This window comes from Engraulis encrasicolus, chromosome 17, assembly GCF_034702125.1.
Source record: "Engraulis encrasicolus isolate BLACKSEA-1 chromosome 17, IST_EnEncr_1.0, whole genome shotgun sequence".
Classification (NCBI taxonomy): Eukaryota; Metazoa; Chordata; class Actinopteri; order Clupeiformes; family Engraulidae; genus Engraulis; species Engraulis encrasicolus.
Window position 1 is genome coordinate 28,316,372 of NC_085873.1, and position 22,719 is coordinate 28,339,090.

The 22,719-nt window shown below is 43.8% G+C and overlaps 1 protein-coding gene across 1 annotated transcript in view; it reads left to right on the forward strand.

Annotated features, from left to right (window-relative positions):
• Positions 1–22,719, forward strand: part of grid2ipb (glutamate receptor, ionotropic, delta 2 (Grid2) interacting protein, b) — a 72,472-nt gene that overhangs the window by 19,604 nt on the left and 30,149 nt on the right. The window contains exons 7-13 of the mRNA XM_063220904.1: positions 3,440–3,730; positions 10,362–10,447; positions 11,966–12,035; positions 12,936–13,131; positions 13,819–13,970; positions 16,520–16,671; positions 21,245–21,373. Coding sequence (XP_063076974.1) covers positions 3,440–3,730; positions 10,362–10,447; positions 11,966–12,035; positions 12,936–13,131; positions 13,819–13,970; positions 16,520–16,671; positions 21,245–21,373 — 1,076 coding nt within the window. The remainder of the gene's footprint in view (positions 1–3,439; positions 3,731–10,361; positions 10,448–11,965; positions 12,036–12,935; positions 13,132–13,818; positions 13,971–16,519; positions 16,672–21,244; positions 21,374–22,719) is intronic.

Here is a 22,719-nt window from a genome sequence, read left to right on the forward strand (position 1 = left end):
ACAGCAGGTGTGTGTGTGTGTGTGTGTGTGTGTGTGTGTGTGTGTGTGTGTGTGTGTGTGTGTGTGTGTGTGTGTGTGTGTGTGTGTGTGTGTGTGTGTGTGTATGTGTGTGTCTGTGTCTGTGTCTGTGTCTGTGTGTGTGTGTGTGTGTGTGTGTCTGTGTGTGTGAGTGAGTGAGTGAGTGAGTGAGTGAGTGAGTGAGTGAGTGAGTGAGTGAGTGAGTGAGAGCAAGAGAGAGCTAGAGGTGTGTGTATGTGTGTGTATGAGTGTGAGAGAGAGAAGTGTGTGCGTGCGTGCGTGTGTATGTGTGCATCATCTACTCAAACAATTTAAAGTCTATTCACCATACTCCACTTGAACGCCACTGCAATTACTTAGAAAATACAGTGTTAATTCAACACTCTGGGACCAAATGCACTCTAGAAGATGTTAAATCGACTCTAAGTGTTGAATTACCACTGAATACCTCCCCAAAACAAAAATGGCCAAGCGGACTCATGGCTATGTCAACCATCGTTCTGTGTACACTCTCAGGGTCGTCGTTGCAATTTGACACATTTGCATTTGAATGCTGCATTCAGGGCTGGACTGAGATTGAAAGACAGCCAGGCCCTACCGTGGCTGATATGGTAGGGCACACGTTTACCAAACAAGCAAAAAGTCGGAGCATCGGCCCCTGAGGACTGTCGTCCCACTGGGAAAATGCCTCGTAAACCAGATTACCAGTCCAGCCCATGGTTACGTCCACTTGTACGGTATAGCATGGGGACAGCCAAGCCACAGGAAGCAGCCTTCAGAGAGGAGGGTGCCAGGCAGGCAGGCAGGCAGGCAGGCAGGCAGGCAGGCAGGCAGGCAGGGAGGCAGGCAGGCAGGCAGGCAGGCAGGCAGGCAAGTAGGCAGGCAGGCAGGCAGGCAAGTAGGCAGTCAAGTAGGCAGGCAGGCAGGCGCACAGACAGGCAGGCAGGCAGCAGGCAGGCAGGCATGGGTACAATACTGTATGTAGAGTAGTTACCACCTCAAGAGCTGGAATGGCTGAGCGACCAGCGGTTATTTTTATACATCATGCACCAGGTTCAGTTGTGCCGTGTTGAGCTTTGTGCCTGAGACGTGTGAGTGTGAGATGTGAGGTGGCAATGAGAGAATATAGATGGTAGGTGGTAGGCACAACAAGCAAGCAGACAGGCAGGCAGGTAGTCACACAGAGAGGTAGGCAGGCAGACAGGCAGGCAGGATAGCAGGCAGACATGCAGGCAGGCAGGAAGGCAGGCAGGCACAAGCAAGCAGACAGGCAGGCAGGTAGTCACACAGAGAGGTAGGCAGGCAGGCAGGATAGCAGGCAGGCAGGAAGGCAGGCACAAACAAGCTGGCAGGCAGGCAGGAAGGAAGGCAGGCAGTGCAGGCAGGCAAACAGGCAAGCAGGCAGGCAGACAGACAGGCAGGCAAACAGGCAGGCAGGCAAGTACCCATCTGTTGTTTTGTGTTCATTGAAATGAAAACAAATGGTCCCCTATGAGATGAAAACAAATCGTCCCCTAAGAAATGAAAACGCACTCAGTCGAGATCACTCACATAGTGATTTCCTGAAAGAGTACAGGCACGGTGTCTGAAATCAGCTGTGAAACACAGAATAAGAAAATGCAGTGTTAATTCAACACTTTGAGAGGCAATGAATACAACTCTGAGAATTGGAAAATTCATCGAGGTGACTTTTTTATGTCTCACTTCTCATAACTGGTACGTGTTTTTACACAAAAAATAGACACAGATATGACAAGGTCATAATGATTGTTTAACAGATTGTTGAAGAGCTACAACGTTTATGTAAATAGCTAAAAAGCTAAAACGCTGTGTAAATTCAACTCTTAGAGAGTACTCTGGTAGTCAATACAATCCCCCAAATCAACCCTTTTTGTGTTTAATGAACACTGCACTTCTTACAGTGCAGATCATATTCCAGGCAGAAGTGAAGAGGGGAAGAGGCATTGCAACAGAGTGGCAGAGGATACATACACACAGAGTATCAGGGCATCGCCTGCTGTTACTATATTTATCAATTCCCATGTCTTTATTCTGTGCCCGTATTCAGAGGGGTTTTCTGAAGCCACGACTGTCGGCTGTTGGCTTGGCTCGATGAAACATATCTATACAGCAATGTAGAAAAAGAGAGAGAGAGAGAGAGAGAGACACACACACAAACAGAGAGGCTGGGAGAGGAAGAGAGATAGTGGAGGAGGTGTGTGTGTGTGAGAGAGGGGGGAGGTTGAGAGAGAGAGAGAAGTTGAGAAAGAAGAAAAAACTGCACTAGAGCAAGAAGAAAAAGAAAAAGGGAGAGAGAGAAGAGATAGTGGAGGTGGTGTGTAGGAAAGAGAGAGATGCAAAGAGTGAAAGAATAAGACAGTGTGAGATAGACAAAGGGAGGGAGAGAGCGAGAGAGAGAGAGAAAGAATAAGAAAGAATGGGAGAGAAAATCAGAGAGATCGATAGAGAGAGAGAGAAATAGAGACAGAGAAGCAGAGACAGAGAGAGAGAGAGGAGAGAGAGAGGGAGAGAGAGGGTGAAGTACAGTACACCCACACCTTTTCCTTGGTGCTGTTTTCTGGTATATACTGGGTGACTGCAGTCAGAGCTTCAGTGGGGATGTAGCAGGCACTAGCAGGAGAGAGGAGAGGCGCTGATTGCATATGTGGATGGTGTTTTCACAGCTTGCTCCACAATTCCCCAGCCTTCTCTCTCTCTCTCTCTCTCTCTCTCTCTCTCTCTCTCTCTCTCTCTCTCTCTCTCTCTCTCTCTCTCTCTCTCTCTCTCTCTCTCTCTCTCTCTCTCTCCTATGGGATGACTCTCTTCTTCTCTGGCTCCTCTCCTCCACTCTTCTGTTCTCTTCGTATTTCGTGTCCTGAGGGCTACTACTCTCCATCAATAATCGATGCTGGGATCTAACCATGTTGGCATCTGAAGGAAGCGTGTGATGCTCCTTTGGCTTAACTTCTTGACTTTGCTACTTTATTTCTTTAATTGAGTGATCTTGATGAGCAGTTTTCTTTTGGGTTAACTTCTTTCTACGAAATGTTGATTAAGTGGACAGATCTGGACAAGCTGTTTCTCCAGTTCTTCAGACACCTCGTCCTGTTTACTCTTAGCCTCTCTATTTGGATTGGTCGTGGTGGTTTTTTTGAGGGGGAGAACTCTCAGCGAGACGACGCGATTAACATCACCTGAGGACAACACCTGTGTTTATCAACTTAACCTACGAGACTTCTCTGCGTTGGGCATCTGTTTGCACTGAAGTGTTTGAGCTGACGCTCGAGTCCTGATCACCATCCTATTCCTCCTTTCTCCCTCCTGCTGTCCTCCCTCTTGTCCTCCTCCTCTCCCATGCGTCTTCCCTCCTCCTCCTCCTCCTCCTCTTCCTCCTCCTGCATCTCTCCATCATGCTGGCTAGGATCTTCATCCCCAAGAAGCACCGGCAGCGTTTCGACGAGGCCGTGTCCCGGAGCCTGGTGGAACGGGCGTGCCGCCCGGCGAGCAAGGGTGGCGGTGGTGGTGGCGGCGGTGAGGGGGGCAGGGGTCGGCTACGTCGCAGCCGGAGCCAGGAGCACCATGAGCGGTCACACAGCTCCAAGAGGACCAGCTCGGTGCCACGCGACCCCACCACCACCACCAGTGGCGCCCTGGAGAACGGCTTCCTGCGCAAGAGTGCCACAGCTAACATCCCCACGCTCTCCAATCAGAGGTGAGCCGATGCGCACGTGTGTTTGTGTGTGTGTGTGTGTGTGTGTGTGTGTGTGTGTGTGTGTGTGTGTGTGTGTGTGTGTGTGTGTGTGTGTGTGTGTGGTGTCTGTGAATCTCTCTATACCTGTGTGCTCATAACCATGTATGCGTGTGTTTCTATCTGTGCGTACGTGTGTGTGTGTGTGCATGGGTGTGTGGGTGTGTGTGTTAGGGCTGTGTAATATATCGAATTTATATCTTGATATCAATATTGCTGTCAAACAATATAAAATTTCATGATATCGATTTGAAACAATATTGTTGTAATTTGTCTATACTGCCAAAAGGTAGGTTACACTAAGCGCAATACATTCCCCTCCACTTGAGCCATTGCGAGCACAGAGCAGACTTGCTACCTAACACTTGTGCAGGACACCACTGTGTGTTTTTCTATGGGCATCCACTCACACTACTGAAGGGAGGGAAGATTGTGAATTGTTTAGCACAATGATTTGTCTTTAAAAGATATATCGTATAAAAATATTGTGAAATTAAAATTGACTGAAATAATCGGGATGTTGATATTTCTCTTAATCAAGTAGCCCTTGTGTGTGTGCGCGCGCGCGTGCGTACGTGCGGATGTGTGTGTTTAAGCCTTTGCACTTAAATGCTCTTCAGTTGCCGTGTGTCTGTGCCTGCCAGTGTATGTATGTATGTATGTGTGTATGTATGTGAGTGTGCGTTTGTGTTCTGGTAGTCTAGGTCTGCACGTGTGGCAGGTGTTGACGTGTCCATGTGCTTGTGTCTCTCTCTCTCTCTCTCTCAAGGTTCAGTAGATCTGTATTTGTGTGATATATTTGTCCGTGTCAGACTGTGAAGAGAAGGCAGTGACGTGCAGTATCTTGGCACACAAGACTGTGTGTGTGTCAGTCAAAGTGTGATAATAACAAACGGCTGATCAGAATTTTGCCATCCTCCGCTGTCGCTGTATTTTTGCAGTAAGCATCACCATGCTTTCTACCAGAGTTGTATAAAGAAGACATACAGTAGATGTGCTGTTGTGGATTTAATTACAACACCAGTAGTTTATTATGTACATAGTTGCAACATGTAATATTATGCTACTAGCATTGTAATTACTTTCATAACAGTATGTCTACTTTATGCAACTGTGGTTTCTACCATCATCAAACTGTTGTCCATCACCAAATTAGGCCAGATTCTCATGTAATGTATCAATGTTCAGCTTCGAATTCGCACTATTAGAATCTATGATTAACACAATATGCCCCCAGGCCTTCTTCCTGCCTGTTTTTCTTGTGGCTAATGGCACATTTAATTGCAAATCACTATTATTAGGCCATTTCAACTGAAAGGCTATTTACCATCCCCAAATCATTAAGCATTTCCAACCTGTCTATCATGAAGTTGTTTACTATCAACAAACTGTTCCCATCATCAAAGTGTTTACTATCGGCACACTGTTTGTCATCATCAAATTATCCCTCATCACTGCTGTCTATCATCAAAATGCCATTTTGTTATCTTTTTTTACCTTTCATCACAATGTCTGGCTGTTTGCATCAACATATTGTTCACCATGCCAAACTGTTCCCCATTGTCAATCTATCCACTAAGTCAGTGTACCGTCACGTCACTATCGCGTTGCAAAAGTTCTGCCATGTGGAAATTGGGGAAATATGTACATTATAGCGCCAATGGGAGGAAGATGATTAACTTAGCCTTAATGTCATCAAACAGGTAGCAAACTGCACCAAAGACGCAATTCAATGACAATTCCCCTGTGCTTTCCCCCAAATGAGTAAGGTGGATGCCTGATTTTGGTTAAAATGTGAAAAAATGTCCGGATGTCCAACTTAGTGAATATTACCCCACTAAGATGTCACCACCATAAACACCACTACCACTCGTGTGCACTAGTGCAACAGTGAATCAAAGAGTAGAAGTGATTAAACAGAAGACTATTTCATAGCACAATTGCCCATAACAGTCCTACCCCTACATCAGTGCTTAGAAGACACAGAGGCTGTCATTTATTTGAAAAGTGCAATTAAATCTGTGATTTGTGTAAATCTTTTTTTGTTGTTGTTGCAGTGCGTTGAATAACACTTTTAAAGACATTGATTTTATTCATTGTTCTTTGCCTGGTTATGTAAGCCACCCTACCCCTCACTGCAATTGTATATTTTATCAGGTCGTGATATGGTGTGGAGATAATGTTTTCATACTTCTCTTCACATTGAAGTAGCGACTGCAAAAGAAGAGATGGCCTCACAAAAAGATACTTTTTTTACACAAATATTAGGTGATACCTTTGACATGTATCAGGTTTACTTCATATGATATACTTCATACTTCATATGATTATACTTCAGATACAAAGCCCATTAAATGGAAATATTTAGAAGAGTATTTTTATCTTTATAATCTCTATACAAAAAAACACATTTTGTAATTCATTTAAAAAATGAAAAAAGTATTGTCAAGTACAGCAATTCAATTCAAATTCACAATAGGGTTCCCTGAAATAACAGTAATGATGCTCATCATAAATGCACTTTTTGCATCAGAACTCTTCACATGCTGCCATGGACCATTCCTTGCAGTGTGTCACTCTTGCTAAAGCAAAGGGAAATATGACAGCTGTAGATGCTATAACCAGTCTGTCAAGTTTGCAGTCGTGGAAGGATGTAGCTATGGCAATCACCTCAGGTGTTAATGAAATAGCTGGTGAGGGTGTAAAAAAGAAAGAAAAACTAAGATTAGAAAAAAATAAGAAAATGGGAAGGTAGATGGAAAGACAGAGGGACAGAAAGAAAGAAAGAAAGAATGAACGAAAGCTGAACAGAGGGAAAGAAACAGACTGGTACTGTCCATGTCTACTGTATATCTCACCATTTCATTTGCAGCAGTGCAGTACTCACCTGGGAGAATTGGGGGGGGGGGGCACTCAGCAAGCTGACACAAACAACAAGCAGGGCAGAGAGAAGTACAGAGCAAATCATCTATTGATGCTCCTTTTGTATGAGGTCGCTCAACTTTTTCATACATTTGTCACTACACACTGATTGAGTACCGGTAGCTAGGTTTCAGGAAATTGCATGTTTTTTTATCCATGTAATCATCAAATAGATAATACTGATCAGAAGCGAGAAAAACACTATTGAAGTCATTGTGTGCTAGTCTCAATAGCTTCCCCAATGTTTTTGTCAACACACCAGACCTGATTTATTGGTGACTGACCATGCTGCAGTGTTAACTCAACACATGGAGAGGACTCTGGGACCCAAATGCATTTTAGAGGAAAGTATTAACGTATTAAAGGGTTAAATTATCACTGCAAAAAAATGCTGTGCTGTCCGTCTGTCAGTGACAGACAGCATGAGAGAGAGAGAGAGAGAGAGAGAGAGAGAGAGAGAGAGAGAGAGAGAGAGAGAGAGAGAGAGAGAGAGAGAGAGAGAGAGAGAAAGAGACAATCCCTCTCTCACTTCCACACCTCCTCTCACAGGCTCATAGGCATTGCTTGCTGTGTTTTTATACTTGTTCCTTCAACACCAGTGGCAATCCCACGTGCTGTCCTCCCCCACCCCCTTCTACTGTATATACACGGCCTCGGCCTCCTTCTAGTACGTATATGACGTTGGCTGAGAAAAGCCCACCTTATGTAAACACTACTGTGAAACAATCGACCAGATTCGCCTTTTATTCCTCCTCTCCTTCCTCCTCCTCCTTCTCCTCCTCCTCCTCCCCCCCTTCCTCCTCGTCTTCCTCCTCCTCTTCCTCTTCCTCCTCTCCCCTCCTGTGCACTTCAGCATGGAGTGCTGCCTGGAGGAGTTGCCACAGCAACCATGCAGTCGCACTTTTGCTTTGATGTCACGGCAAGAGAATGCGAGAGAAATTATGTTTTTTTTTTCTCCCTTATACGTGTAACCCCTCGCTGTGCTATACTTGTGTATGTTTATCTGAAATCCCTTTCAACTGTCCCACTTCAGTGTGTTGTTTTTGTCTGTGAAGAGCCCGGTGGTAAAAAAAAGGACACAACAACACATCGACTTTGTTTACCACAGAAAAAGAAACAGGCAGTTAAGCAATAACAGCTCAGTCCCCTTGATGCACTCCATGTCTTTGCTGTCTCATCATGGTCTTGGTCTTCTTTGACTTTTTGATTGTTGTTCCCGATGTGTATACTTTCAGGGAAATCTAATTTTAGTAAACCTAAAATATCACAGCAAACAATTCTTCACTGCCAGTTCAAAGCCTAGATGTGCAGCATGCTTTCTCTACACTCTCTTCAAACCAAATCTGTAGAGACAGGGTGTTAATGAGAGTTAGCCAGTAACATAACAGCACGCTTTTTCAAGCACCGCGCTTTCTGGTTGGTCTTTCAAATAGATTTTTGTTCCGGATGTGTGTATTTTCCAGGAAATCTAATTTTAGTAAACCTGAAACATCACAGTCAAATAAAGAACAAAAAAGTATTTGGGACCAAAAACCTGATTGAAGCAAACGTTCTTTTCTTTTTCCTCTGCCAGTTCAAATTGTCTAAACTCTCTTCAAAACTAGACGCCTATCTATCGGGAATGTGTGTTAATGAGAGTGTGTCAATGACATACCCAGGAAAAAAAACCACCCAGTGTTAATTCAACACACAGAGTTGTATTTGTATGCAGCGTATTCTGTGCCAGAGTAGTGTATTTGGTCCCAGAGTACTCTCCAAGTTTTGAAATAACACTGCATTATTTATTTATGGGGGGGGGGGGTGCAGGACAGTTAGAGAGGCGACAGGAAATGAGAAAGGAGTCAGTAGACGGGGAAGGCGCGGCAAACGACCCCACGCCTGAACCGAACCACGGCTGGGCCACACAGTGCATTCTTTTTTACCGCGTACCAGCACACGTGTTAATGCACCACGCTGTCTTTCTTTGTCTTTTTTTCTGTACACAACTCCTCAAAGAGAAGGCTGTGGTCATGGTCTTCAAAACGCCGCCAGTATCCCTGGAGTGTACAAAATGCCTTGGAGTAAAGGTGGCGACGCGCTAATGAGACCATAGAATACTTTTAACTTCCCTGTCGCTCCCCCCTGCTCCCTGTCTACCACCTGCAGGGTATCAGGAAATGCAGTCATTTCTGCCATTTTCCCCTTCTGTTCTTGTGATTGTTAACAGACCTCCTCATCAAACATGCATGAAAGCAGATCTCTCTTTTTATTTATTTATTTATTAAACTGGTAGCAAACGAGCTACGAGGCGAGGAGATGAGATGAGGCAGGCCAATTATCTCAATAATTGAACAGCTAAACATGGGAGGCTATCGTGTAGTGTGTGTAGTGTGTGAATGTGTGTGTGTAGTGTGTGGTATGTGGTGTGTAGTGTGTGTGTGTGTGTGTGTGTGTGTGTGTGTGTGTGTGTGTGTGTGTGTGTGTGTGTGTGTGTGTGTGTGTGTGTGTGTGTGTGTTGTGACAAAATGGTTAGTTGTTTTCAAATATTACTGTGTGGACACTTCTAATTGCATGAAAATGTGACAGCATTATGGAATCGGAGCCATACGCAGCCTTTTAGTACAGATGGGATTGCTGACGAATCCATCCATTGTTTGCTTAACACCACCCTAGCAACATTGCTATGCCATTATGCCATGTCATAAGTAATGGTAAGAATACACCAAATGTGACTTCAGCGATTCCGGCGATGGAAGTAATTGACTTTGTATTGAGTCGCTGGCAACTGAAGAGAAAAAAGTGATTTGGGTGACTAGAGGTGATTTGAGCAACTTGAGCGACAGTTTGTAGTTGGAGTTCAGTTCATCTCCTGCTGCACAGTCCAGCCAATCTATGCCACTTAATCTTGATGGTGTTATTATAGTATCTAATATACTAGTTTATTATAGTATACTGCATATGAAGAGTTTACTTGCAAAACGGTGTATCCACCATTTTTGACTTTTGCATTTTTTGGTTGAAAATTACTGGTCAGAGTTCCGATTACCTATGTGTGAATTCTTGCCATTCAAATATTTTGAGAACATACTTTTTCAACCTATGTACAGTATATAAAATGCATTTTGCAATGCAATGCAATGCAATGGAATGCCCAATTACCCAACATTCTAGAAAATGGAGATACATCGATTTGCAAATAAACTCTTCATACATAGTAGGGGGGGAGTTAGTGCCTTTAGTGATAGGATAGTGAAGATGTGCCAAGAAAGTGGTGGGAGAGAAAGACGGGCTCGGGCTGAGAAATGACCCAGGCTGGATTTGAACCCGGGTCCCGGCTATCCCCTGGAAACAGACCTACTTACAACAAGCTTACTGCGTTTTATAGGGGTTCTGCATGAAAAAGGCTTAGTGTACTTTCGTGAGTATTTACTAGACTAATGGTTGAGCTGATCTAGCCCCCAGGCCAGACTCTTGACATGATGGTGTGTGTGTGTGTGTGTTTGTGTACTCTTAAAAAAAACCTTCTTTGCATTTGCACTTGTTGTTCTGTATATTTCCTGTGCACTTTGTATTTGCTAGTGATGTTGGCTATGATTATTATGATTACTTTTGAAAGTCGCTTTTGTTGTAAAGCGTCTGCCAAATGCGATGTAATGTAATGTAATGTAATGCGCTGTTATGTACTGTGTTTCAGGACGTTAAGGGTTAGCCGGGGCAAGAAGAGTTTTGGCTTTACCCTCAGGGGCCACGCTCCAGTCTGCATCGACTCTGTCATTCCAGGTAGGAGACACACACACAAAGGAGTGCACACACACACGCACGATTGCACGCGCACCCACACACTCACTCTCTATTCTCACACTCTACTGTATTCTATCTCACACTATTCACACATTCTATTCTATTCTATTCTTGTTAATACATTTATACATGTATTATTGAAAATATACTTTTATCACATTGTATATTTTCAATAATACATGTATAAATGTATTAACAATTCTATTCTATTCTATTCTATCCTATCCTATCCTATCCTATCCTATTCTATTCTATTCTATTCTGCTGTCTTGTCTTGTCTTGTCTTGTCTTGTCTTGTCTTTTCATCTCTTCTCTTCTGCATTCTGTTCTATCTGGATTTACTCTCTTTACCCTTAAAAATCTGTAATACTCCATCAATGCGAGGGTTTGTTTCTGCAATGTTTGCCAATAGAGTTTATTTGTGTGTGTATGTGTGCACATGTGTGTGCGTCAGTGTGTGCTTGTATATGTATGTAGTACTGTATGTACAGTATGTGTGTTGTATAGGTCATGAACTAGGTTGCTGTATGATAGGGTCATTGAAAGGCTTGTGAGAGCTGTATTGAGCACTGTGAGGTTGGCATAGGGTACTTCAAGTGCTATACACAAAACGCTCTGCTGAAGCGTGTGTGTGTGTGTGTCTGTGTGTGTGTGTGTGTGTGGGGGGGGTGATAAGAATACATGCAGTGGTGTGTGTGTGTGTGTGTGTGTGTGTGTGTGTGTGTGTGTGTGTGTGTGTGTGTGTGTGTGTGTGAGTGTGTGAGTGTGTGTGTTCACCCACTTCACAAGCAAGTCAGCGCTGAGTCAGCAGCTCCATATGGAGTTAGTGTGTGTGTATATGTGTGTGTGTGTGTGTGTGTGTGTGTGTGTGTGTGTGTGTGTGTGTGTGTGTGTGTGTGTGTGTGTGTGTGTGTGTGCATGTGTTTATGCATGTGTGTGTGTGTGTGTGTGTGTGTGTGTGCGTGTGTGTAGGGAGGACTGTTGTATTGGATGTGGGAAGTGTATGTGTGTGGGCGTCTGGCATCGTGATGCCAATATGTATAATAATCAGAAAGGTCTCTGGTGAGCCGTACTGTGTGCTCCAGCTCGAGTCAATGTTTTGTCTGACGAGAAGCTCATGTCCCAGAAAGCATAAGCTATTCTCAGAAATTTCTCTTAACTCTCTCTCTCGCTCTTTCTTTCTTCTTCTCTCTGCCTCTCTGCCTCTCTGTCTCTCTCTCTCTCTGTCTCTCTCTCTTCCTATCTCTAAGTTCCCAAAGTTCTGTCTGTTCCCTGTATGTGAATGAGCTCATCCATGCACTCTATCAATCTATTAACAATCCATCTACACCTCTCTGTCTGTCTATCAGTTTGTCTTTCTGTCTGTCTATCAGTCTGTCTCTATCTGTCTGTCTATCAGTCTGTCTCTATCTGTCTGTCTTTCTGTCTGTCTGTCTGTCTGTCTGTCTGTCTGTGTTTTTTTCTTCCTCACTCTCTTGTCTGTCTCTGCTCCTCTAGATAGTCCGGCAGAAGACTGTGGCCTGAAGCCAGGAGATCGTATTCTGTTCCTCAATGGCCTGGACATGAGGTTTGTTGACATCTCTCCACTGTCATACATTTACAATAGCTGTATTGTGTATGATCATTGGGCTAAATAAAGTCTTCAATTGTGCTTTGTATTCATAGTGTGTTCGAGGATGCGAGAATGTGTTATATGATAATAATAGCTGTGTGGGTGGGTGTTCTTCTGGCTGTTTGTACACTGTATATAATGTGTGTGTATTGAAATGGACCAACATTGTTTCCGCGAGGGTGGTGTCCCGGCACAAAATCGTCTCAAAGGGCCACCCTCTCAATGTAATGGGGACCCAATTCTGGGCCCTCCTCTCCCTGGGCCCGGGACAACTTTTGTTGCCTCTACTCTACTCTACTCTACTCTACTCTACTCTCCTCTACTCCTCCCTACTCTACGTAAGGGATAATGTATTGTCCACACGTGACTATAGGAAAATATTTTCCCGACGGGGCGAATAACACCCCCCGACGCCGAAGGCATCAGTGGGCCACCAGCAGCGTGCATTAATCGCGCTGCTGCCATAGTCTATTGCTAAAAATCAGAAGGCAAGACATATCAGTGAAGATATGACCGATCTACTTGCGGAGTGATCTCTGAAGTGACCATACTCGTTTGCCATTGGCAGCGGGTATTATTAGGTGGGCATTACAGAAAGGTAGTGACCACCGAACGTTGGGTCCGCCCATTGAAAGTGAATGGGAGCTCTTGCACCATTCTAGAGTGCCGTATAATGAACTATACTCCACCCTACTCTACTCTGCTCCACTCTACTCCACCCTACTCTACTCTACTTCACTGTACTGTACTCTACTCTACTCTACTGAACTGTACTCTACTCTACTCAACTCAACTCAACTCTTCTCTACTCCACTCTACTACTCTACTCATCGTACACTCTTCTCCTTAACCCAGGAACTGTTCCCATGAGAAGGTGGTGTCTATGCTGCAGGGCAGCGGGGCCAACCCCACGCTGGTGGTGGAGGAGGGCTCGGCCTCGTTCTCCGCTTCCGACTCGGAGGAGGCCGACCACGACCACTCGCCCCAGCCACCCACGCGACCCCCCCAGCTGCCCCCCCACCAGCTGCCCTCCCACACAGTAAATACACCTGCATTATTATCGCTCACTAGCTAACACTTTATCTTAACGGGGCTTTAATTACAGTGTACTTACTCATTAAGGTACAGTAGAATAACAGTAGTAATAACATAGTACAACTGTAGTATATGTAGTATTATGTAGTATATGTAGTATATCTACATACCACGATGACAATAATGACCACATTGCACTATGAAGTGGTTTTATAATACTTTGATGAATTCTTCCAGGGAGGCAAAGGGCTGAGCTGAGGCCCAAGGCACCCTTGGTATGTAGGTACACAAAAAATACCCATTGTGAGTACGATGTAACAACATGTACTACAGTTGTACTAACATGTTATTATTAAACCAGTTATTCCACTGTACCTAATGAGTAAGTAAACTGTAATTGAAACCCAATTAAAATAGTAGAAGTACTCTTACAGATGTAATTACAACATGTGTAGTATGATATTACAAAGTTTTAATCATGTAATATCATACCATAAGTGTTTTAATTACATTTGTATGAGTACTTCTACCTCTACTCAATACAAATGTAAGTACATATGGTGAATTCAGGTGAATTTGGCTACTTTGGTCCATTTGTTTATATGCAAAAAAAAGTGTCCCAATTTAACTGAATTCACTCCTACGTTTACTCTGGAATATTGACATCCCATATTGTACTCTGCAGTCATCATCGCGCCCCCAGGCGGCCCTCAGCTCACTGCAGTGGGTGGCTGAGATCCTGCCGCCCAGCATCCGCGTGCACGGCCGCACCTTCAGCCAGACCCTGGAGCACGTGCTCACGGGCCAGGAGAAGTACAGCATCTGCAAGAGCCTGGAGACCTTCTTCAAGCACAGGTTAGCTGATGTTTTCCCACCTAACTTCTTAGCCAGGCCGCACCCCTCCTAGTGATGCAACACCTTCGGCGTTGCAACTAGTCAGGTCAAGAGCAATGCAAGTACTTTCTGAGTTTCCGCAAATACGGAAACTCCTTTCACTTTGTCGGGAAGCAAACAACCATAAGCAAACCAAGGGAGGCGAGTCAACCATGCCGTTTGGGAAATGTTAATTGTTATGCTCTTGGTCAGACCAAGTCTTGAAGAGATTTGAACGTCGATGATAATCAGGCTACTAACTTTTAGCCCTGTTGTGCAGTTGACGTCAATGTTCTTTTAGCAGTTGTATGTAACATTGTTGAGTTGTTGTTGGTGAATGGTTCTAGCTCTGCACACTATGACTGAAGCATACTGCTTTTACAGAAGTCTGGAGACATTCCTCCAACACTCCATTGTAGCATGCTACACGGATCCATTGACTTTCACTAGCTTAGCGACATATTCCCTCTTTTAACTTGTCTTAAAGCAAGACAACGCTTCACATGAAAAATAAGACACTTTACCATCTTTATAAACCCTGGCCAACGATTTTAACTGTATTAAGCCCCAAAATAGTGGCGTACCCCTTTAAGTTAACTGTTAGCTAACCAGTGATTTAGCTGCCTGTAGCGATCAGAGGTGTGGTGTCAAAAGTAAAAGTAGAGGTAAATTCATGGTGTAAGTACAACACTAGCACAATATATTACATAGGCCAGGAGAGGTACAGCATCTACAAGAGCCTGGAGACATTCTTCAAACGCAGGTTTGACTCCAAGCGCAAAAAGCAGGCCCAAGCAACTACTAAGGATGTATGACCCTCTGGAATGTAATACTGCTTTCTGATTGGTTGTAGGCATGCAATGAAATTGCCAGAAAATAAGCCGTAATTTGGAGTGCTTCAGGGTATTCAGACTCTTCACCTTTTTTCATTGGGCCTCATCAGTATAGGGACTCTCAAACTTGTGCAGGATAGAGCTAATCCAATACACTCAAGTTTGTAGTTTGTATAGTTTCAAATTCATTGTAGGCAAATAAAAACTATGAAAATTGCAACCTTGAGTGCCCGGATTTCCTCTATCATGCGATCAGGTTTTTATTAGCTATAAGCTGTACTTATCAAGAAAAATAACGTCAACTCTTTTTCAAATATGTCATTGGAATGATTGTCAAGCTTCCAATTGTCAAGATATTCAAATGTATTGCTATGCACTGTACATAAAATTTACCAATGCCGGAATAATGCTTTTTGCAGCTGTTCAACAAGTCACCCGGATATCTCTGGTTGGCTGAATGAGAGAGAGAGAGAGAGAGAGAGAGAGAGAGAGAGAGAGAGAGAGAGAGAGAAAGAGAAATGTCCAGTGAAATTTCCATTTGTTACTTTTATGGTATCTTATTTATGGTCATTCTTAAGTAGTTATGTTGGCAAGAGTTTTTTATAGAATGCATTTCGAGCAAACCCATGAGCTCGGCTGTCAAGACCTAAAATAACTTACTACAGGAGTATAAAATGAGGATAGTATTCATTTCAAATGACTTTTGGTAGTATATTCAGTAATACATTCTATGTACATAGGCCTCTTCAGTAATAAATACTATGTATGACAATGTCTTGGTGATGAGAGAAACATTTTAAATGCATTTCTTTCCACCCAGTGCGGAGGGTTTCCTATCTTCATTGTGTCCTGTAAAGTGTCCTCATACTGTATATACCAGAGTCCAGCCTGGCTTCCAGTCTTCATGTTGTCCTGCAGAGGTGATATTATGCTCTTCAATGCACCCTGCAAAGGCCTCACAATGTCTCCTCCTGTAGCTGCCCTATCCTCCTGAACATGGACTGCATTTATATAGCGCCTTTCCACTCCTTCGAGCACTCAAAGCGCTTTACATTGTATGCCTCACATTCACCCATTCACACTGACATTCACACACCGGTGGCCGTGGCTGCCACGCAGGGTACCACCCTGCCACCAGGAGCAACTTGGGGTTAAGTGTCTTGCTCAAGGACACAACGACGGAGTCAGGCAGAGCGGGGCTCGAACCTGCAACCTTTGGGTTGCCGAAACATGTAGACAGAACACATCTACCCAGTGCCTTTAAAAAAGCAAGCAAACATGGAAAGCAAAGCTAACCATTTGCCTCTTCACCCACCTCTTTTAGCACTCTACAAAGGCCCATCATCTTCTCTGTCTGTCTTTCTGTAGGAATGTGGACACGTTGAAAGGGTTTTTTTTTTGGTCTTTTACAACGTTATTGATGACACGACAGTTTGAGAGGTGGACAGGAAGCAAATGGGGAGAGAGATGGGGAGGGGTCGGCAAATGATTCGGGCCGGGAATCGAACCCGGGTCGGCCGCATAGCAGACGAGTGCCCTACCGCTTGGCCACGGCAGGGCCTGAATGTGGACACGTTGATAGTGGGCATCTTCTGGGTTCTGGGACTTTACTATCTTCATAGTATACTACTACTAGCATACTACTACTAGCATACTTCAGTGTGTAAAGGCCTCATAAAATAACGTCTCCTCCTGTAGGAATGTGGACACGTTGATAGTGGACATCTACCCCGTGCTGGACACGCCGGCCAAGCAGGTGATCTGGCAGTTCATCTATCAGCTGTTGACCTACGAGGAGCAGGAGCACTGCCAGAGCAAGATCTCACGCTTCCTGGGTTTCAAGACAGCAGGTACGTACAAAAAGAGAACGAGAGAGAGAGAGAGAGAGAGAGAGAGAGAGAGAGAGAGAGAGATGGATAGAGAGAGGTAGAGAGATAGAGTGCGCAAGAGTTCCCCGTTAAGGCTGTGTGTGTGTGTGCATGTGTGTGTGCGTGCGTGCGTATGTGTGTGTGTGTGTGTGTGTGTGTGTGTGCATGCATGCCTGTGTGCGCTTCATGAGCTTCAAATCGACAGGTGGAGAGGATGCTCTCATCCAACGGAGCATGAGAAATCTCCGGGACAAGTTGTTTAGCAAGCTTACTACTGCTCAGGGAGTGCAGTGTAGTATAATGAGATACACAGACACCGACAGCAGCAGAAGTAGCTAGAGAGGGCAGGCTACTTGTCTTTATCTTTCTTCCTTTTCACTGATACTGCACATTTTAAGTGCAGTGTTAATCCAACCCTAAGGGAGTAATCTGGGGCCAAATGCACTCTAGAAAGTGTTAATTTGACGCTAAATTTTGAATTCACACTGCATTTTTCACTGTGTGTATCTAAGTGACATATAGTGTGTTAGGCTGTCTGTATAGTCTGCGGCCCTGTTATTTAGTTTAGTTTATTGGTTTATTTGACAGGGGCCATGTACAGGACAACTCCAGTACCAGAGTTAGCTGCAAAGCTAATTTGCATCTGTGGTCCCTGGGCAGGAAACTATCAAATAATTACATACATTAAAACATGGAAAATGCGTGTCCTTACAAATGTTACACACTAAAAGCAGTCATATCACACTAACATACCACACTAAAACATCATAAAGCAACAAATTCAAACGCAAAACCACATATGACACCTGACAGTACATATAGCAGCACACAAGTTAAAGAAGAAATGAAACGAATATTCATCTATTATTCACATTAAATATTGTGCCTATTTCTAAAACATCAATCCAACTTAAAATATTTTTTCCAGGCATAACTTGTTGAAACGGCAACTTGAAACCGTGCCTTTGGTGCGACAATATTTACAGGGCAGTGACGTCATCAGGTTGACACCCTCTTTTTGCGAGTATGGCTGGCTGCGGAAATATCATACATTTGTAGGTCCCATATCTCATAAAGGAACCAATATTAAGATACAAACATCGACATGTCGAAAGAACACACCTCTAACATTATGTGAAAAAAACCTCACGTTGAATATAAGCCTCACAAATAAGCCTAGTAGACTTTTCTGTGATGCACCACCATATGCCATATGGGTTGGAAAGATATGCCATATTCGGCACAGGATCACAGGCACAAAACAGCACCGCGCTCCTACTAGGCTACACGTAGGCTACACGCTGATTATTATTAAGATATTATCAATCATATGACACAATAGTGTAGGCTGTAGGAACTGTGGTAAACTGGAAAATATGGGAGCATGTTAGGGTGCCAGCTGCCGGTTTCTCAGATCATGGATGTGACATTCCGCGCTGTCTTTGACAGGTTGAAACCGAAGTGGCACTTTGAAAGCCAGCTTTAAAATCTTATTAAACAATGGCGTTATCTCAATTATTATGCCGACAACTTACCGATCAACCAGCGCGGCATCTAACTTATTTTTAGATGCGTCCCACGCATCTCTATAAGAGGCTTTGGTGTCCGTCCGTCCGTCCGTCCGTCCGTCCCTCCGTCCGTCCGTCCGCCCTCCCGTGATGTGTTTCCCTCCCGTGATGCGTTTCTGAATTGTGATTCCCTCCTGTGATTCCCTCTTGTGTCCACAAGGTGGCAGTCGCTCAGTTTTGGCCTGGAGCTCATGCGTGCAAACCAACCGTGCTCTTTGCCTGTGAGAAAAACATGGCGGCACTTCCTGTTGATTTTCACATGAAAGTTTTGCTTAATTTAAAGTCCCTAAGCGACTATAAATGTTGTGGCTTCCATATATTGATGTAAAAGTGCCCCACGAAGTAATGAAGCACAACAAAGTTACTCCACATTACCATTTGACCACTCGTTTTTCTATGCTAACAGGGTAGCATGTAGCATTGTAAATGATCCAGGGAGAAAGGGGGAAATGTTGTGATTTCAGTCCGCCTGAGGCAACGATTTTCGTGGGGAAGATGACCTGCATCTCGGTGGCATTGAACCACGCCCCCGTGCCTTATTTGGCTCGCTCAGCACGTGCGTCCTCAGTCCAATCGCAATGCTTTATTTTCCCCAGACGTTTAATCGCATTTAAGTGAAAGTGCCATGTATACACATCGCAAAATAACTCTTAATCCGATCTATTTAAATCGCATTTATTAAATCGGACTTAAAAACATCATGTACACGTAGCCAATGTCTCATTGATTAGTTTATGGAACTTACGGTTTGTCTGTTACGGTCCACGAAGACAATATCCACGTGAAAACGCAAACGCCTGCAAACCACTGTTTTGACAGAAATACAGTTCACCTGTCGCCTACTCTGTTTTCTTCCCAAAGCGGCATTTAAAAGTATTCCATGAAATCCAACATCAACGTCACTTCAAATAGGTGACAGCATCATGCTCACACATGAAATAACACTTCAGTGAGGGGGGGACATCACTGCTCTCATATTAAAGTGAAAAGAGAATTTCACATTTTAGTTTATTTAATGTAGGCCTATGCAAAATTGCAAATAGCCTATTCATTGAAATCTGTCCAGAAAGGGTTGTAATGTTTGCCTGTTTTTTATGTTTGTAATTAAAAATAAATAAAAAAATAAAAATAAAAAGTGATTTAAAAAAAAAAATAGCCTAACAAAAATAGAGATTTTATGTTAAAAAAAAATGTGATATGGGATGGACCGATGGCCCCCCTAAGCTAAATTCGCCTTAGGTCCCCACATTGCTAAATGTAGTGTAAGGGATTATTTTGAAAAGACAGTAACATGTAATCAGCAATGCATTACAGTTTTTCAGTAAATTGCCCAACACTGTTGAAATCCTATGGTACTTTTTCAAATCCAGGCTTATACAGTACATGGTAGGCTTATTGATAAATTGCCTTGACAGGTTATGAGGAGGCCAAGGGGGCGTTTGGGCAAAAAAGGTTCAGAACGGGCATAGACGGACGCATCTGTTGTCCGCCTGTCGGACTTGTTTTGTTTAACCTATGGCAACGTGGGGGGACGGACGATGCTTTGGCTGCTGCGCTCTGTCTTTGACATGTTGAAACTTAGCGAAATTGCACTGCTACTTAAAAACTTTTGATGAGGTAGCCCAATAGCATGCTTTTAATATCTTAATAAACAATGGCGCTATACCCATCATTATGCGACAATTTGGAAGTCGGTAGCGTTATTAGGTATATTTTGACACAGATGTTCGTGCTCAGGGGCTGTTGTTGCAACACAATAACTGCACGACCGCCGGCCATGGATAGTCATAACTACACAACACAGATGTTCGTGCTCGGATGCAGGGGCGATTTCGTTGCCTATAACTCCACGACCAACGGCCATGGAGTCGTAACGAAACACAGCCTCGACCCGCAGCACATTGACCGAGGACCCTTGTTAGTCTAACAAGGGTCCTCGCGTTACTAGAGTGCTACAATGGCAGAGAGGAATAGCATCTTTAGCATGCTGCTATCCTGCTAAGTGGCTGTCGGCCAGACTCACCCGTCGTCGCACTCGAGCTAGAGATATCCTTCGGCACACCTGCTATCCATAGACACTGCTTGTAGTAGTCTAGGAGTCTATTTCCAACCATGTCCACGGTCTCCAGATTTTTAAGGTAAACAACAGGAGGGGTGGAAAACGCCCGGAGCACAACATTGATCTAGGTCTCTTCAAAAGCCGATGCCTACGATCAGCGTTGTTTTGCCTTCTCCTTGTCAGCAACAGTTCCAGTAATTTTGACTTAAAGAAACTTGTGCAGTGAGATGCCTTCAGTAAAGCTTGTACTTCTTGCAACTTGTACCATTTGGACCACCACGAACACAATATTTTCTACCGTGCTTTGATTTACTAGTCATAGACGCCGCCATTGACTACTATAACTTTGTGGGTTCGGAGTTGGACTGTGTCAACCTTATGACGTCACGCATAAGACAATAAATTCGCACTACTGGACAAAATATTGCTCATTTTGAGCACGTTTTAACATGACTTCCCGGATGAATTATTACATACACAATATCTTGTTTTAATCACAAAGCTCGGAACTTTTGCAATATGCAGCACAAACTGTAAAATTCCAACAATTAATATTCGTTTCATTTCTTCTTTAATGATCACATGTTTGCTTAGTCTTCAGCCATACTTTCAAGGATAGTTTGAACTGGTTGAAACTTGAACTATCTCTAATGTGAAGAGGAATTGAGTTCCATTTTTCCACAGCACTGACAGAAAAAGCTGACTGACCAAAGGAGGTCTTCCTAAAATCCCCATAACAGTCGCATTTAACATGTGTGTGCGTGCGTGTGTGCGTGTATCAATCCGTGTGTGCATTTGTGAATGAGTTTTGTCTTTGTATGTGTGTGTGTGTGTGTGTGTGTGTGTGTGTGTGTGTGTGTGTGTGTGTGTGTGTGTGTGTGTGTGTGTGTGTGTGTGTGTGTGTGTGTGCGTGTGTACACACTCACAGAACCAGACCTGGGTCCGGAGAGCCACAGGCGTAGCAGCTCCATGCGAGTCGCGGGGACGACGCAGAGGAACAGCAGCGTACGAGAGAGAAGCTCTGACGACTGCATCATCGGCACACACCTGGGAATGGGTAGGACTGCAGGCACACACGCCCGCACACACACTCACACACACATACCTAGACACACAATGGCGGTCCTACAATGACTTGCGGCCCAGGCGACACCCTGGACTGTGTCAAGGCCATACTGTAGATACCTAGCTACATAGGTGGCATACTGTACATCTCATGCATTAAGCTGTCATATCAGTAGTGTTGACTATGCTCTGCTCTTCTCTTCAGATCTCCTGGGTAAAGGTCTATTTGAAGAACTCTCTTCCAAAATGCTATATATCAATTTTCAATTACTACCTGCTTACTAGTGACTATAAACGATTATTAGAAGAACCTTATTATAAAGCGTTACCAAGGGTTCTTCATTTGTGCGTTACAATTTGTCGGTATCAGTGGTGGGCAACCTGGATTAGGAAGCTGCAGTCTTAATACCATGTGAGGTGTCCATGGAGAAAATGGAAATTATAACAAACCTCAGAAACAAAAACAAAAATATATAATTTATAAGTTAGACATTTCCCCTCAAATGTACACTTCTGAATAATTATAGCATTTTACCTTTGGATTCATATTCTCCAGGTGGCCAATTCACCTGTGCCACCTTTACCTGGCTGAGCAGTTCTATTCAAAATAACTAACTATTGAATTGGCCAATTTACGGTAATTAAAGACCCTGTTTACACTTATATGGGTATTTTTTAACTCATTAATTTGGGCCCCTTTGTTTACATTTAAACAGAGTTCTAGCAGACTAAAATGGACCTATTTAAAACCAGCGTTTTCTGAAACAATACCTGTCACAATTGTGATTTTTTTTATTAACCACATGCCGGCGTGCAAACAGGATAAAAATATGCAAAAGATTACAAAAATGTCAATTTTTAAAAATATCCACATATATATGTAATGAAGGCCTAAGACTGAAGCCCATACTTGGTTCTGGATTTGTACTGTAGCCTCTGAAAGTAGGTTGCTCATCGCTAATTAGTGTGATGCATATGTATGTCAAATGGGAAAAAGCAGCCGCTTTAGAGTGCAGAAAGAGGAAGGGATGTAAAACATCAACACAGTCTGCTCAGTCTGTCTTGTCACTGCGTGAGTGACCCCTCTTCTCAGGGCTGGCTAACCTCTCATTAGCCACAGATGCTGTCTCACTTCACTGCACACAGCGCCAGTTTGCAGCCTGCTCGCGTGGTGTAGGGCGGCAGTCAGCAAGCTGCTTATTACTGTATGTGAGAGTGTGTGTGTGTGTGTGTGTGTGTGTGTGTGTGTGTGTGTGTGTGTGTGTGTGTGTGTGTGTGTGTGTGTGTGTGTGTGTGTGTGTGTGTGTGTGTGTGTGTGGTGTAGGGAGTGTGTGTTTA